At 44.7% G+C, this 16,213-nt stretch overlaps 1 protein-coding gene across 7 annotated transcripts in view; it reads right to left on the reverse strand.

The window, feature by feature from the left end:
• The window catches only part of BABAM2 (BRISC and BRCA1 A complex member 2), a 190,485-nt gene that overhangs the window by 145,789 nt on the left and 28,483 nt on the right, over window positions 1-16,213 (reverse strand). For all 7 annotated transcript variants that reach the window (XR_010997523.1, XR_010997522.1, XR_010997521.1 and 4 more), the window contains exon 4: window positions 12,117-12,211. Coding sequence is in view for 3 of the 7 variants with exons in the window: in XM_068185526.1 (XP_068041627.1) it covers window positions 12,117-12,211 (95 nt within the window). In the remaining 4 variants the exon portion in view is untranslated. The remainder of the gene's footprint in view (window positions 1-12,116; window positions 12,212-16,213) is intronic.

The raw sequence follows: 16,213 nt of genomic DNA on the forward strand, positions 1-16,213 counted from the left end.
TCAGAAAATTAAATGCTGAATAACATGAGATTATAAATAATCAAAACATATATTGACATATAAAGTCAAGACATGGCTGAAAAATGAACACAATAAATGGAAATATAAAGTAGTTCAAAATAAGGAAAAAAACCTTCTAATAAATTGAAGGATCCAATTCTGCATTCTGTTTCAATTAAATTCCCAAGTTCAACTGAAGCTGAAGTAATTTAAGGCTTTCATTACAAGAGCAGCAAGTTAGGGGGTCCAAGAATGAAATATCCTGCTGCCATTTGAAATAGAGCACACAAAGGAGCTGAACAGGTTGAACTCACCCATGTATTTCTCAGACAAGCAGAACCCACTGCTGTGGCTTTATATTTTAAAAACACACTCCAAAACCAGTGAGCTCATTGCCCTTATGGGGGGCTCTCACACTAGAACACATAGCTGAATCCTTGCTAACAATACAACTTACAGACTTTTTAAAACAAAATAGTTCAAACAGCATTAGTTAATATAAGGGGTGTTTGGCTTTTTTTGAGCTACTGTGAGCAGGGGGACAACTGACACTGTTAAACATATGCCTCGTGCACCTGAGTAAATAAATAAAAATTTATGGAAGAGGGGGATATTTAAAGGATCTCCTCACTACCTATTAAAAGCTAACTCAGCAACCAACAGAAATAATGATTAAGACACAGAAAAAAAATACAACCTTCACGATAGTCCTCATATAGCCAAATTAGTCTAATAAGCACAAATACAAGAACTTGAAAACAAACATTGGTCTACACAAGATATAGAGTGTGACAGCCAATACACTTGATTAGCACAATGAGCTGAATTAACTCCATAGTGACTGGAATCTGTACTCAGTATCAATAATTACACAAGGGAAAACAAACCTCCCAATGCTAGGTATGGGCATGAGAACTGTGGTGGCATATTCTCTGAAGGTCTGTGATGACAGTATCTTTCTCCCATGCAAACGCAGCACTACGTATTCCCAAAAGGAATATGCTATATAGTAGCCCACAAGGACACATTCAGCACTTAGCAAGCTTCAGGAAATGCTCATGTCTTCTTGCCTCCATTCCCACTAAGGCCATTGAAGCCTTTTTGATAGCAATGGGTGGGCAGAATAATTCTGGCAAGACTAGCTGGAGAAGTAGAATACTAAGATACCCATTTCGTTGAACTGACAGTTACCTTGCTTATACTTCTATTGTATCTTCTTCGTCAAACAGAAGATAATTCAAAATCATTGGAAAAATAGGCTTAACATTTTGAATAAGCACTTCAGCTATTAACTGGCTCACATTAACAATCAACTAGGCTAACATAACAATTCTTGTTACTCAAACTGGTGTCATTGTAATGAGCTCCAAATTAATCTCATCCATACACAATCACTAATCTTGTTGTGTGCCAACTGAATTTTTAATCAGAACTGAGTGAATCACAGGTTGTTTTTAAAATACATTTCTAATACTTGTCATCTAAAATGAATAAACACTAGAGCAAGAAAGAACTTTTCCATTTACATTCTGAGAAGCTGATTTTATTTATGCATGCTATACATGCAAGTATCAAATGCATTTGATAGGAAAACATTCTTAATGACAATAAAATGTAAAAATGTTTCTTTTTAATAACTCTTTGAGCAGGAACAGCACCACCAAACTAAAGAATTTAGCCCCCTGACTGTAATTAAAACTGTACAACAAACCAAAAGGACCACTTGCCCCACTACTGAAGTGCGCCACAATGCTGACATCATCAGCAAGACCAGCATGCACACTGTGTCCAGCATAGTATCCACTACTGGTAAGACATGCAACGAAGCACTGACTTTGAAGTGCTGAAGTTGAGACTCAAGCTGAGTTTCAAATCCAAGTGCCTTTAATGTTTGTGCAAGACACAGAAGCAAAGCTAAATTTCAATGAGCATTTTCAACTTGATTCTGCAATTGCAGTATCCATTCAAGAAAGCATTAACCCTGCTCACAAAACAAGAGCGCTCAACACATTGCTCTACTGCTGAAATACTGGTCTAATAATGCAGGAATTCTCTGGGAAAAGAAACCCAAACCAGCCCAAAACATGAACTATTCCTCTACAGCATTCACTTTTTAGAATGCAGTATTTCTGGAATCTTGCTTTAGCTGTCTGGCTAACGGCTGCTTAACTGAACCCCTATTACCATGCTCAGATGAAAATCTAACTGGAAGCTCTGACCATGGCCATGTGTTGCATCCCAGGTTTGGGTTCACATAATAGGTTTTTTCTTTGTTAGTTTTCCAGGTCTCTGTACCCTCGTGCATCCCCCGGGTTTTCCCCTACTCCTGTGGTTTCCGTGCCCGTCTTCCCGTTCTCGTGGTCCCACTCACCCCAAAGTCTCGTGTCCGCCCCTGCCGTGTTCCCATTGGTCGCTGTAGTACACGTCATCACCGTGATGTCTGTACCCATTGGGCGGGAGGGCTCCCCGTCCGCCCTGTCCCTTCCCTATTTCATCCCACTCCTCGGCATGCTCAAGGCCATTTGCATCCGTGCGAAGCTGGGAGCGGCTGCAGCCTTTCCATCGCAGCTCTCACAGCCAATAAAGCATCCAGCCGCCATGCGGACGGATTTGGACTAATTTCCTGCCTCTTTGTTTCTTCCCTTGCGCCGACGGCAAAGCGCGGCCAACAGCCCACCCCGGAGCGCGACAGCATAAGCGCCCGGAAAATGCGGCGAGCCCCGGCCCCGATGAAAAGCTGAGACGCCCAAGCCGGGCATTCGGGAGCTGATCGGGGCAGACAAAGTAAAGAGCAGCCGCGAGTGGCGCCCAACGTGGGGCCACGGCCAGCGCAAAGCCGCGGAGCAGGCAGAGAGTCACCACAGAGCACCCGGGAGCCGCGCACAGAGAGCGCCGCCGCTGCGAAGCCGCGCCGCTGACCAGCGAGCGCCGCTGCCGAGACGAGCGAGCGCGATCCGCGCGGAAAACCGCCGCCGCCACCGCAGGGTCGCGGTCCACGACGGAAAAGTGCTCCGTGCCGGACTGCAAACGGGAGCAAGTGCCCCCCCGAAGTAAGTCAGTGACGTCTCTGCCACCCACAGGAAAACACGCTGTGTTTTCCCGCGTAGGACTGGGAGCGCAACCATTCACGGCTATGGAAAGCCGAAGAACGGACGCTTCCCGGGAAAGAAGACCCTGGTAGCAGCTTTTATTTGCGAAGATTCCGGTTTGGTGAGTGATTAGCCGCGGGGGGTACCCGGCTGATACTTCACGTGGGTGGGCTCTGCCGCGTTTCCGGGGGTACGGATCACGCAGCGCGCAGCGTGTGTGGCGGGCCGCCAGGGTCTTTCGCGTTTTTTGCTTTTTTTCTTTCGCCTTTTCTGCACCAGGGGTGAGGCTTTGGGTAGAAATAGCATGGGGACCACGCTATCTACCCAACAAAGGGAATTCTATACCCAAATTAAGGGGATTTTATCAGTAAAACATCCCTACCCCAAAAATTCAGTCAAGCAGTTTGTACGATGGCTCTGCTTTTCCTTTCCACATGTAACCGCGGAGGATGCTCACAGAACAGAGTTCTGGGAGCAAGTAGGAGCCAGGTTAGCAGAGGGAATGGACAGGGATCCCTCTGTGAAAGATTGCTTCCCAAAGCTCCATTTGCTAATCTCGGAGGTTGTAAAAGCAGGGTCCGCGCGAGAAGCGTCCGAGGAAAGGAAAGAGCCATCGGGCAAAACTCTTGTTTCCCCCGAATCCATTTCCCCATCCTCTCCTACCCCTTTTTCCCCTAAACCGGGTAGGCAGAGGGGAGTACTCCACCGCTCTGAGGCGCAGGGCAGCTCCACAGACGTGGACCGTGCTCCTGGCTCCCCCGAGCCATCCCGGCACCCCCGCCTTGGTGGAATTAGCTACTCTGCTGAGGAACTAATCCCAAACCCCTTTTCCAATCCCTTTTTCCCAGTTAGAAATCCTAGTTCTGGCGCTACCCCGCGCTGCTCTGCTCCCCTGAATCCCTTTCTTTGTCCCCCTGTGGAAGCCGCAGCCACGTGGCTAGGGCCTGTGTCTTCCCAAGATGGAGGGCGGCCACGTGGAGAGGTTTCTTCTTCCCATAATCCCTTTGTCTCCTTTGTTCCCTGTATCCCCACCTTTGACCCCACCCCCTCCTGTTTCCCTGTGGGTGTGGGCACCGCCCACTCCAGGCATCGGGTTGCCACCCCTCCCCCTGTTCCCCCTCGGGTGGGCGTTCCCTTCTTCCATGTCCTGCCTGCCGCAACATCAGCCCCACCCTCCCCCAACAGGGAGGGCTCTGTCACCTCCGCCCCGCTGTCCCAGGGAGAAGATTCTCCCTGCCCTGTCCCTCGTACCCCGCCCCCACGTCCTCTCGCTCCTCGGATACCCGGGGGGGAGGGGGGAATAGGGGAGAGGGGAGGGGACGGGGCCCAATCTACGAAGTCGAGCAGTCGCTCTGCACTCCAGCCTCCTACGCCAGGGGAGGGGAAAACCCTACATGGACACCCCTTCCCTATGAATCCATAAAAGAGGTCTGCAAAACATCACGTGATTTTGGACAAAAAAGCCCCTTTTTTAAAGGCATTTTAAAAGCGACTTTAACATCTAGAACCGTAGTGCCAGCAGACCTTAAGTGTCTGTTTAGCTGCCTGCTTCTCCCATCAGAATACAGCCTGTGGGAGAGGAGGTGGAAGAAAATGGCAGCAGACCTGCTTCCCGAAATTCTAGAAGGGCCTTACAGCCTGGATTTCGCGGAAGAACCGATCACTTTGGACCATCTTGTGGGTGAAGGAGAATGGAGTGAAGGGCAACTTCAAGCTCGGGGAATTCCAACGGCCGTGCTGGACATGTCCAGGGGTGCAGCAGAGCGTGCGTTCCTGGGCATGCCCACCAAGGACCCGATGGTTCCCTATACAGCGATTAAACAAGGTGTCGCAGAGCCTTTTGTAGATTTCGTAGACCGGGTCCGGGCAGCAGTCGAGAGACGGGTGGAGAGACCTGAACACCGAGACGGGCTAGTCCTAGAAGTGGTGCACGTGAACGCCAACACCATGTGCAAAAGAATCATCTTGTCGCTGCCGGCCTCACCAGCGCCGACCCTCGACCAGATCATCGAGGAGTGCACCCTGAAATCACACCTGATAGAGGAGGAGGCCCCAAAGAGACCTAAGGACAAGCTGGTCGCATCTGCTGTTGCTCCTCCAAGGAACTCAGCTCCGAAGCGACTTCCATCCACACGCCGGTGCTTCCACTGCCATCAGGAGGGACATTTTCAGGATCGCTGCCCACTTCTAAGGACTATACCACCCAGAGCTGCGGGAGGAGGGAGGAGGGATGGGAGCCCCACAATCCCAAAAAACTAGGAAAGGAACACGCACTTGCCTCGCGTGCTGATAAAAATGAGGCAAGTCGTGGTGCCGCGATACACCATCTAGTCCCATCTGTAAGCGGCTGCCTCTCAACTACTGACATCGGGGAGCCTTATCGGCTCCGACTCACCAGTTCTGTCCACTTTCGTTCCCAGGACTGGCATTTCTTCATAGCAGATGCAGAGCTTCTATCACACATCTGCCGCTGTGAAACCAGGAGGAAGGAGGACCTTCTGAACTGCAGGTACCTCGTGGTCGGAGACACAAAAAGCACCCCACTGGAGATAGAAGTTCCTCCGGTAATTTCCACCCTTAATCCGAGGCTCTTATATCTCGTGGCACGCTGTGTCCATCCCCCCCTCTTCCTGCCTAAGGGCCAGGTTATTGCACAGGCAATTCCTATTCCTCGTGCTCTGTGTAATGACCTGGAACTCTCAGTCTTTTATGCTGGGAAGTTGGGAGAGGAAAAACCCCTCGTATGGTGTAAACTCAAGTGCGAGGGGCATTCTGCATACTTTCAGGGGATGTTGGACACAGGGGCAGATGTGACGGTCATCCCACTACATAAGTGGCCGTCACACTGGGAGCTGCAAAGCGTGGCCACGCCAGTCTTAGGACTAGGCGGGCCCCAGCCACCAAAGCAATCAAAAAATATTATCCAAATCAAGGGTCCGAACGGACTGCTAGCCTCAGTACGTCCGTTCGTGATCGATTGTAAATTTACACTATGGGGGAGAGACGCCATGTCCCAGTGGGGAGCCAAATTGGAATTTCCGGCCCCCCAACATTTTTAGGTGCGGCCACTGAGGAGCGCCCCACACAGAAATTAACATGGTTCACTGATAAGCCTGTCTGGGTGGAGCAGTGGCCGCTGAGTAAACAAAAACTACAGGCGCTCACAAAACTAGTGGAGGAGGAATTGGCAAAGGGACATATAGTCGAAACTAACAGCCCCTGGAACTCTCCGGTGTTTGTAATTAGAAAGCCAGGGAAGGACAGGTGGCAACTCCTCCATGACCTAAGGAAAATTAATGAAGCCATAGAAAATCTGGGTTCTCTCCAACCGGGTATGCCATCTCCATCTATGCTACCCCAAAATTATAATTTAGCCATAATTGACATTAAAGATTGCTTCTTTCAAATCCCGCTCCATCCGGATGATGCTCCCCGTTTTGCCTTCTCTGCACCCTCCATCACCAGGGAAGCCCCTATGAAGCGCTACCACTGGACAGTACTACCTCAGGGGCTAAAATGTTCCCCCACTATATGCCAGTGGTATGTCACCAGAGTTCTGTCCCCAATGCGTGCCAAGTGGACATCCTGTATTTTCTATCATTACATGGATGACGTGCTGATTTGTGCCCCTGACAGCGAGGTCCTACAAGCAGCTCTGGAGGACACTGTTAGGGCCTTGTCGGTGGCCGGATTCGAACTGCAAAAAGAGAAGGTACAGTTACTGCCACCCTGGAAGTACCTGGGCCTAGAAATTAATAACTGAATGATTAGGCCTCAGCAAATTCAGATAAGTAACAACCCCAAGATGCTGAATGACATCCAGCGCTTGTGTGGATCACTAAATTGGATCAGGCCATGGCTGGGATTCACCACGAGAGAACTATCCCCTCTTTTTGACTTGTTAGCAGAAAGGGAGGGGGATGAGGGTTTAAGTTCCCCAAGAGTCCTGACCCGGGAGGCCAGAGCCGCACTCAAGAAGGTCCAAACCACCATCGCGAGTAGGCAAGCCCATCGCTGTCAACCAGGGCTGCCTTTCCGCTTCATCATCTTAGGTGAGTTACCCCATTTATACGGTATAATATTCCAGTGGGACAAGGGCCAACAGGACCCCCTCTTGATAATTGAGTGGGTGTTCCTTGGCCACAGACAGTCCAAAAGTATCACCAGGCCACAAGAGCTGATAGTGCAGCTCATAATACGGGCCAGGGCTCGTCTGCAAGTACTAGCGGGTTGTGACTTCACATGTATCCACCTCCCCATCAAAACATCCACGGGGAAAATGACCAAGGAGACCTTTGAACACCTTCTCAGACAAAATGAAAATTTGCAGTTTGCTCTAGACAGCTTCTCAGGCCAAATTCAAATTGGGCATCCTGGCCACTATCTGTTCAATACAGAATTCAAATTGTTGCCGAGAGAATTGCAAAGTAAAAAGCCACTCAAAGCACTGACAGTGTTCACAGATGGGTCAGGGAAGTCCCACAAGTCAGTAGTGACTTGGAAAGACCCAGTGACTCAGTTGTGGGAATCAGACGTTAAAGTAGTGGAAGGTTCCCCACAAGTGGCTGAGTTGGATGCTGTCGTGAGGGCTTTTAAAAAATTCGATCAACCTTTTAATCTAGTCACAGATTCGGCATATGTGGCAGGAGCAGTGTCTAGAGCTGAACATGCAATTGTAAAAGAGGTCCCAAATCAAGTCATCTTCAGGTTGCTCACAGAATTAGTACACCTGGTTTCTAACCGTGAGCATCCCTTTTATGTGGTACATGTGAGGTCACACACGGATCTCCCAGGCTTTATTGCCGAAGGGAACCGCAGAGCAGACGCCTTGGCAGCCCCAGTACAGTTGGGAGGCCAGCCAAACATAGTCGAGCAGGCCAGGCTCAGCCATCAGCAGTTCCATCAAAATGCCCCAGGTCTAGTACGCCAGTTCCATCTGCGGCGTGACCAAGCCAGGGAAATTGTGGCCTCATGCCCCAACTGTCAGGAGGCAGCTCTACCAACACTGGGAGCAGGTGTGAATCCCAGAGGTCTCCACAGTTGTGAGGTATGGCAGATGGACATCACCAAAGTCCCCGAATTTGGGAAACTCAAGAATGTCCATGTAACCGTGGACACCTTCTCGGGAGCAGTTATTGCCTCAGCCCACATAGGGGAAAGGGCCAGAGACGTGAGAAAACACCTCATACACGCCTTTGCTACCTTGGGGGTCCCAGCCACAATAAAAACTGATAATGGTCCAGCATATACTTCCAGGGTGCTCAGTAACTTCCTGCAGGAATGGGGGGGTCCAACATAAAACCGGGATTCCTCACTCCCCCACCGGCCAGGCCATAATAGAGAGGACTCACCAGACGCTGAAACAAGTCCTCCGGAAGCAGCGGGGAGATGTGCGAGTGCTGTCAGCGCACGAGAGACTCTGCAAGGCCTTGTTTACTATCAATTTCCTAAACTGCTCTTTTGACAGGCAAGAACCGCCAGCCCTGAGACATTTCAAACAACATCAGGAGCTCCAGCCAGAGGAGAGGCCTCCAGTATTAGTGAGGGATCCAGACTCTAAAGAAATCCAGGGTCCATTCCCACTCTTGACTTGGGGACGGGGATATGCCTGCATATCCACGCCCTCAGGAGTCAAGTGGATCCCCAGGAGGCATGTCAAACCTTACACACCAGGACAGTCAGTGAGTCGGAGCGATACAGTGCCAATGGATGCAACCGATGATCCCACCAACCAAGGGGTTGCATCCAATCGCAGGCGCCGCAGAAAAGGGAGAGACTCAACATCTCCCTAAAAAGCACTTTTCCCACATCTACCTCAGACCATGTATGTCTCCAAATCGTGTATAATAAAGTTGTTGTCCCAGTTCCCCTATCCCCAAACACCCAGGGAAGAAGCAGCTGCAGTACCATCCCCAAGCCCTTTCCATCTACAAAGCAGTCACAGCAGCAGAAGAAGCTAAGAGAAGAGGCCACTGCAAAAGAATCCAAACAGAAACAACTGTCTTTTTTATATTATTTAAAGTGGGGAATTGTTGCATCCCAGGTTTGGGTTCACATAATAGGTTTTTTCTTTGTTAGTTTTCCAGTTCTCTGTACCCTCGTGCATCCCCCGGGTTTTCCCCTACTCCTGTGATTTCCGTGCCCGTCTTCCCGTTCTCGTGGTCCCACTCACCCCAAAGTCTCGTGTCCGCCCCTGCCGTGTTCCCATTGGTCGCTGTAGTACATGTCATCACCGCGATGTCTGTACCCATTGGGCGGGAGGGCTCCCCGTCCGCCCTGTCCCTTCCCTATTTCATCCCACTCCTCGGCATGCTCAAGGCCATTTGCGTCCGTGCGAAGCTGGGAGCGGCTGCAGCCTTTCCATCGCAGCTCTCGCAGCCAATAAAGCATCCAGCCGCCATGCGGACGGATTTGGACTAATTTCCTGCCTCTTTGTTTCTTCCCTTGCGCCGACGGCAAAGCGCGGCCAACAGCCCACCCCGGAGCGCGACAGCAAAAGCGCCCGGAAAGTGCGGCGAGCCCTGGCCCCGACGAAAAGCTGAGACGCCCAAGCCGGGTATTCGGGAGTTGATCGGGGCAGACAAAGTAAAGAGCAGCCGCGGCCATGGAAACTGAAGAGTGACTGAAACAATCTGCAACACAGCCATTCAAATGTCTTTGGGGATGCCTACTGACAGCCTCCATTAGAGCCACATGAGCTTGAGGAATCTGGAGTACCTGGTTCTCCTTTCATGCTAAACATAATGCCTGACTCAAGCCATCTAACAACATGTAATGACTTCTTAAAAAAACAAGACACTCAGACAGATGAGACCAGTGCATGCAGGCTCAATGTCAGAATTCCCACAGATCCAATAGCACGTATTACTTACTTAGAGACTGTGCTCCTCATTGAATAACATCTACATACTTCTGTGCATGGTAGATTCTGTTTGGATTGCCAGGAACTGTTGCATCAGAAGTATTTAAAGACTGCTCAAGATTAAGAACACTAAATTATGGTCAATGTGCTAATGTGTATTTCACTTCTAGTCAGTAGACAGCTATGTTAACACATTTAAGAATTCTGCCAATATCTTAGAATTCAATTAAAATTATCTTCATTAAACAGCTCTCACATTTGTGGAAAAAAGGGAGCTTTTTTCTGCTTTTTTTATAGCAGAATAAGCAAGTTATTGTTGATGCAACATTCTGAAGAAAAAAATCTACAAACCATAAGGAGCTATGAACAGTGAATGCAAAACTAAAGATACACTATGTAGACCACAGCTGCAAGGTGGAAATAACATCCTCCAATACCATCAGGACGAACTGAAAACTACATTTACATAGTGAATGCTTCAGCAAGGCATAATGACCAAAGGAACACTGCTGGCTTGCAGATTTCTTCTTTGGTTTGTTCTAATTACTTTCAAATAGGCTGCTTAATATCTCATTATATATCAAGAAGCAAATGGCTCTTCTGAGTTGCTTTCCAACAAAAAAACAAGAAGTTTTTTCTGTGCTTAGGCAGAAGAAAAGCAACGGTCCCAAAAAAAGCATAATTAATGAACAATGTAAGAAAGAAAGAAAAATAAGGATGTTTTTATTTTTGCAGTTTTTCCTGTAGATCACAACTGTTAATGACTTCTTTTCACATGAGAAATATGGCACCATACCACTCTCAGCAACCTTCTCCATCTGAACAGCATTTCTGCAAGATGTCCCAAATTATTTAATATCTAATTTTCATTTTGTTATTAATTTCTGTTTTCCAGTACATTAAAAGGTTCTTCTCTTCTTTTAGTATCAACTATAAAAATAAGTTGCTAATGTGAACACTTCTCAGGAGGTTGTAAGATTGTGAAAGTTGTGAAACAAATGAGAAAAAGAAGAAAATAGAATTGGTAAATAAAGGAGTGTGAAAACAATTCTAGACCTGCCATAGAATGAAAAAACTTTTCTATAAACTAGCTTAATGAAATAGCTGTTCATCAGCACCACGCCTCCTACGCAAAGGAGTTTGCGAGCTTAACGGCAAAGTGACCAGGAGAAGAAAAGAAATACGACATTCAGATTTTAAAGGTCCTATTAGGTATGTTAAAATTATTATTAAAATCAATTCTTTTGATCTTTGTGTATAACTTACTTTAAAGTGAAAGGTAAAACCAAAACCCAGCACTCGTCATGTCATACATCAAGGACATGTTCAACCTCCATCATGACACCCGTACCACAGCACAACAGCTACTGACTTCATTTGGAGACCTCTGGAGATGTGCTCATAAAGCACAAGAGAAGCTGCAGGGGAGGGCCCTGCACTGTCTCATTAGTAACTACTAGTAAGTTTTGAGAGGGAGAAGTATTGTAAAAGCATAAGCACTGAGAGCTTCTTCAAACAAGGCTTTACTACTTGAGGCTACCTGTGACTAGTGAACAAAATGCTTGGTTTCAGGTTGTGGTGTTTCTCCTTCTGTAGTAATAAGGCGGTCCAAAAGTATTTTCTCATTAATTTTTGTTCCTCCCACCTTTTACAAAGTAATTTCTTTGTCTAGATAACCTTAACACACATGAGCAGATAGCTTTTTTTTTAATGCAGTGGTTCCCATAACATATTAACTAGATATATTCTTCCTCAACAGAAAACAAAAATCAATGTGACACCAAATTACACTACTTTATTTTAGAGATAAATGACACAATTTTAAAGACACATTTTATGAACTTTTTATCTGAGACAGATCATTTAAGATGGTCAGATATTAAACAGACATATTTTTACAGATATTCTAAGTAACTAAAGGTAAATGGTAATATTGTCTTGATTCAAGTGTTTTAAACTTTGTGCCCCTCCTCCTTCCCCCCCATTTATGGATTAAACTTTAAATCACTTTAGAAAGCAACATGCTTACATTCAAAATACCAATGACATAAAAGGTGTGTTTCTTTTTTATTTTGCATTGTCATAAAATTCCTGTTCCTGAAGCTATTCTAAAAAATCAAAGTCTCTCTGCAAGGTGTAAGGTTCTCAAACAGTAAAGTACTTACATGCAAGGCAGAAGGATCTGGCAAAAACTCAGCATCCTCTCCAAAGATAAAATCTGGTGGTAGATCAGGATAGTGAGCATTAAAAATTATATCCCCTGAAAAGCAACAAATGGAAACGTTGTTTGCACTTTTATATATGTGCTAATAAATAAAAAATAAAATAATCACATACAACACACATTTTTTAACACAGAATTTGACAGCTGCATTACATATATTTCATGTATATATCCATATAATTTTTACAAAAATTCACATGCAAGATAAGCATCAGATGTTTTGGGGGATGAAGTCAAATTCCTGAGGCGCAGCTTCTTCCTCCTCTGCAAGCAATGAAACATGAAATACATTATTTCTTCGTATCTCGCTTGGCAATTCAAACACTATTGAGAGTTGCCTCAAAACACCGAGTTAGAAAAGTGATCTTGTTTTAATAAAAAGTACCATATTTAGATGGGTGTGTTTTGTCTATTAAATGTCAATTGCAAACTACAAAAGGTCACGACTTTCAAAATAGCAGAGCTTTTAAAAATTAGTAGCACTTACTCCCTCTCTTCTCCTCACCACTGCCAACTCTTAGAAGGAAGAATACTCAGTTCAATAGGAACCATTCCAGCTACCCAAATTCTGGCTAAGAGAAATGCAGTATTGCACATTTAAATGGAGAGATGAAAATTAACTGAAAATATAAGACTTCATCACAGCTTGGCACTGAATTCTCATCTTGCCAGTGTCACAAGATATGCAATTAAAAGAAATTTGGGTTCTAGTATTTCACTAGTACACATACTTTGGAGTTTATATAGCTCAAGAGGTGGTCATATGCATCTGAGCTTTCAAAAAAAACACCCACTGTTCAAGAAAAAAAAATTTAAAATAAAAATAAGTGTTTCTAGCCTCACTTGTCTACCTCCCCATCTTTCTTTATGACAATATGAAAGAATAATTAAGCCTTTGCATAAAACAGATTTGTGAGGTAGGAGACATTAGAAAAAAAGACTGCCTACTACCTGTTACAACTCATTTAAAATCCACACAGCAAAGTAAAACCAGCATGGTAATCCTTATAAACAATTATGTTCAGGAAAGTTACACCACTTTTTATTTCTTAAAAAAACTGTGAATGCAGGACTGGAGAAAAGCATTAGATGAACAAATCTTGCAAAGCCACATTGCTGGCTTAGTGATGTCACCATCTCCAGGCATTTAACATGACAGTTTTAATTGCAGATATTCTGTGCATTTTTCTTGGCTTTAGCTGGAAGCAAGGATGCCATGAAGATTAATTACAGGGGATGAAGGCTCATGAGCAAGAAGCCACTGGCCAGTCTGGGGTAGGTATTCTCTACAGTATGGCTCCAAATCACAAATTCACTGATCATGCGACGAGTAGAGCACAGTGTGGGTTTCTCCTGTCTGCACTCCCACCTTCCTTTCACAGCTATCAGAAGCACATGTAAGTATGGGGTGCAGAAAATAGCAGAGGTCTGCCAGTTAAAATTCCCAACACACTCAAAACAAAACCTTTCATTTCATTTAAATTTAATATAAAAGAATGAAATAGGCACCAGATCTGGAGGAAAAGGCATAAAATTGCAACAGGAAATGCATCTATATTAAGTAAGAAAAAATAATTACTAGATTAGCCTAAACCATAATACTGCACTGAAGAATTCAAAAAAAGTTGATATTTACTAGATTGGGTAGTTCCTACACCACCACAACACAACCCTTTTCTTGATATTTACTGCAATTAAAATGTCATGCATAGCTCCTTTCAACAGCCTCATCAATTTCTACATAAAGAGCAGTGAGCCTGAGGTTATGTACAGAAGGAGATTCACCTTAATACATTTTTTGACTGAGTTTTGAAAGGGGCATGAATATGAGTTGTGAGTAACTCAGAAAACAGTACAATGATAAAGCTTGGCCCATGACTTAGGCAGCCCAATGCTACTACAAAAGAAAGGACTGTACCTGTGTTTCTGCCATGCTCCTACGTGATGCTAAGTAACTCATTTAGCACACACTTTTCATACTGTAGGTGCTAGCTGCATGCTTTTCATTCTCTGCATTCCTGCTTTAATAGAGCTGGTGAAACAGAGCAGATAAGATATATCTACTGCTCAGCTCACTTAAGAGCTGCACTCCAACTACACACATACTAAAAAAAGCTGTTTAGACTAAAAGAAGGATCAAAATAACAGCATATTTTTGATGTTACACCTCCATACTTGAGAAGTGAAAAACTATTACAGAACCGTACATCACGAGGCAGCTTCAAGACTCTGCTTGAGTAGTGAGACCAGCAATAAACCAGATCCACCTCTGTGAGCTGCGCAGTAAGGGGTGAACCTCAGAAAAGCTGTGGCAGTAGGTGCCACTTGGAGGCTCAAGCAGACACAAACTCTTTCCTTTCACAGAGTGAACTCACAGCAGCTCCCAGTACACCATTATATGCAGTGCTCAATATAGCAATAAATGAAAGCTGGCATTATGAGTTTAACATGCTAGGTGACAGACTTTAACAATTTAGGGTTCAGGTCAGCTGCATATGCCAGGCAATGATTCATGCTGGGGGATCAGGGACATTTGGACATGGTACCCTCTTCTGACCACTCAGCTGTGATGTGTGGTCACACCAAGGTCGGGTATGTTTGTCACCTTGCAGCTGGACAAAACAATCTCACATGCTGTCTTTGTCTCACAAACCTGTCTCACATGCTCATATTTGTTCTTTAGACCTTCTGTCAGACCTCTTCTTCGACTAAGTATCAGTGGCATTATGAGTCCTTACCCACAGTGGGTAAGGACCCACAGTGACGAACTATGCAGATATTTGCATTTTAGAAGTGTTCATGACCTACAGATACCAAGGAACTATTCAGGTACAAAGGATAGAATCCAGCGTAAAAATTAAAATATTTGATTTTCTGTTACTCATAATTATTTATAATTGCTAAAATTGCTTCTACTTGTCCAGGGAAAACATGCCTCAAATCTAAATTCCCAAGTCTTTTCAATAAAAGCCACTTTGAGACCAAATATATCAATATTAATGCCAATGTGTATATCAAGATTATTTTCTCTATAGTGTATTCAATTTCCAAAAGGCCACATTTTATATAGCTACATAGGTTCTCCAGGCTTCAGAAGAAATAAAACTAGTAGTTCAGTGCCTGTTAATTATACATTCACAAAACACTATTGCTGAGACCATACTCAAAATATTCTACAACCCTACAGAAACAAAAAGTGATGCCATTGCTCTTATGTTTTGACTGAACAGAAATGTATCATTTATGCTCTCCTTCCTACAGTACCATAGGTTTTTAGCCAAATGTAAACCTTAATTTATTCTGCTACAATCAAACCTCACACAGGCCGGCTGACAATTTAATAGAGACAAAGAAGTACAGAACAAAATGTTGTTTCCACTTCGATGTTAACAGTTAGAAAAGAGCAGTGATTTTCTATAATCAGTGGCATTCATCTTACTATTAAAGATTTGACCTTAGGACAAATGTTAAACACATTTAAAAATGAAAAAAAAAAATTCCCTCAGTCAAATCTTATTCTACTAAGTCTCATTTCTGCCATGAATCCAAAGACGTTCAGCTAGTTCCTAAAACAAAAGAAAAAATAATCTTTTTTTTCACCATATCAGACATCCATACCCATCACCCCCAGTCTCTCCAACTTTCCTGTTCTGTGCTCTCCCCTTCCACACAGTCTCACTTATGTCTTGCTTAATTTACATACTAAGACAGAAAAGGTAACACCTTTGACCCTAAAAGGCTTAGGAACCAATGAAGGCATTTGCCCTATTCACAGCTATGAGCATGAGCTATTTTCCTAAGTTACAGCAGCAAAAACACACAGTAACAAATCAGACAACAGATTAAGAGGATCCATCCTAAAGCTGAATTTTGTTGCTAAATATCAAAACCCAGAGAAACTAAAACTGCAGTTATCAGTTTGCTTGGCAGGGTTATGACACGTAAAAAAAACATGCTACATTACACTTGAATAAAAGGTATTTAAACAATCACAAAAGCCAACGCAAATCTGGTTTTACTTCACTTAAGTCTTAACAC

This window comes from Anomalospiza imberbis, chromosome 3 (genome assembly GCF_031753505.1).
Source record: "Anomalospiza imberbis isolate Cuckoo-Finch-1a 21T00152 chromosome 3, ASM3175350v1, whole genome shotgun sequence".
Lineage (NCBI taxonomy): Eukaryota > Metazoa > Chordata > Aves > Passeriformes > Viduidae > Anomalospiza > Anomalospiza imberbis.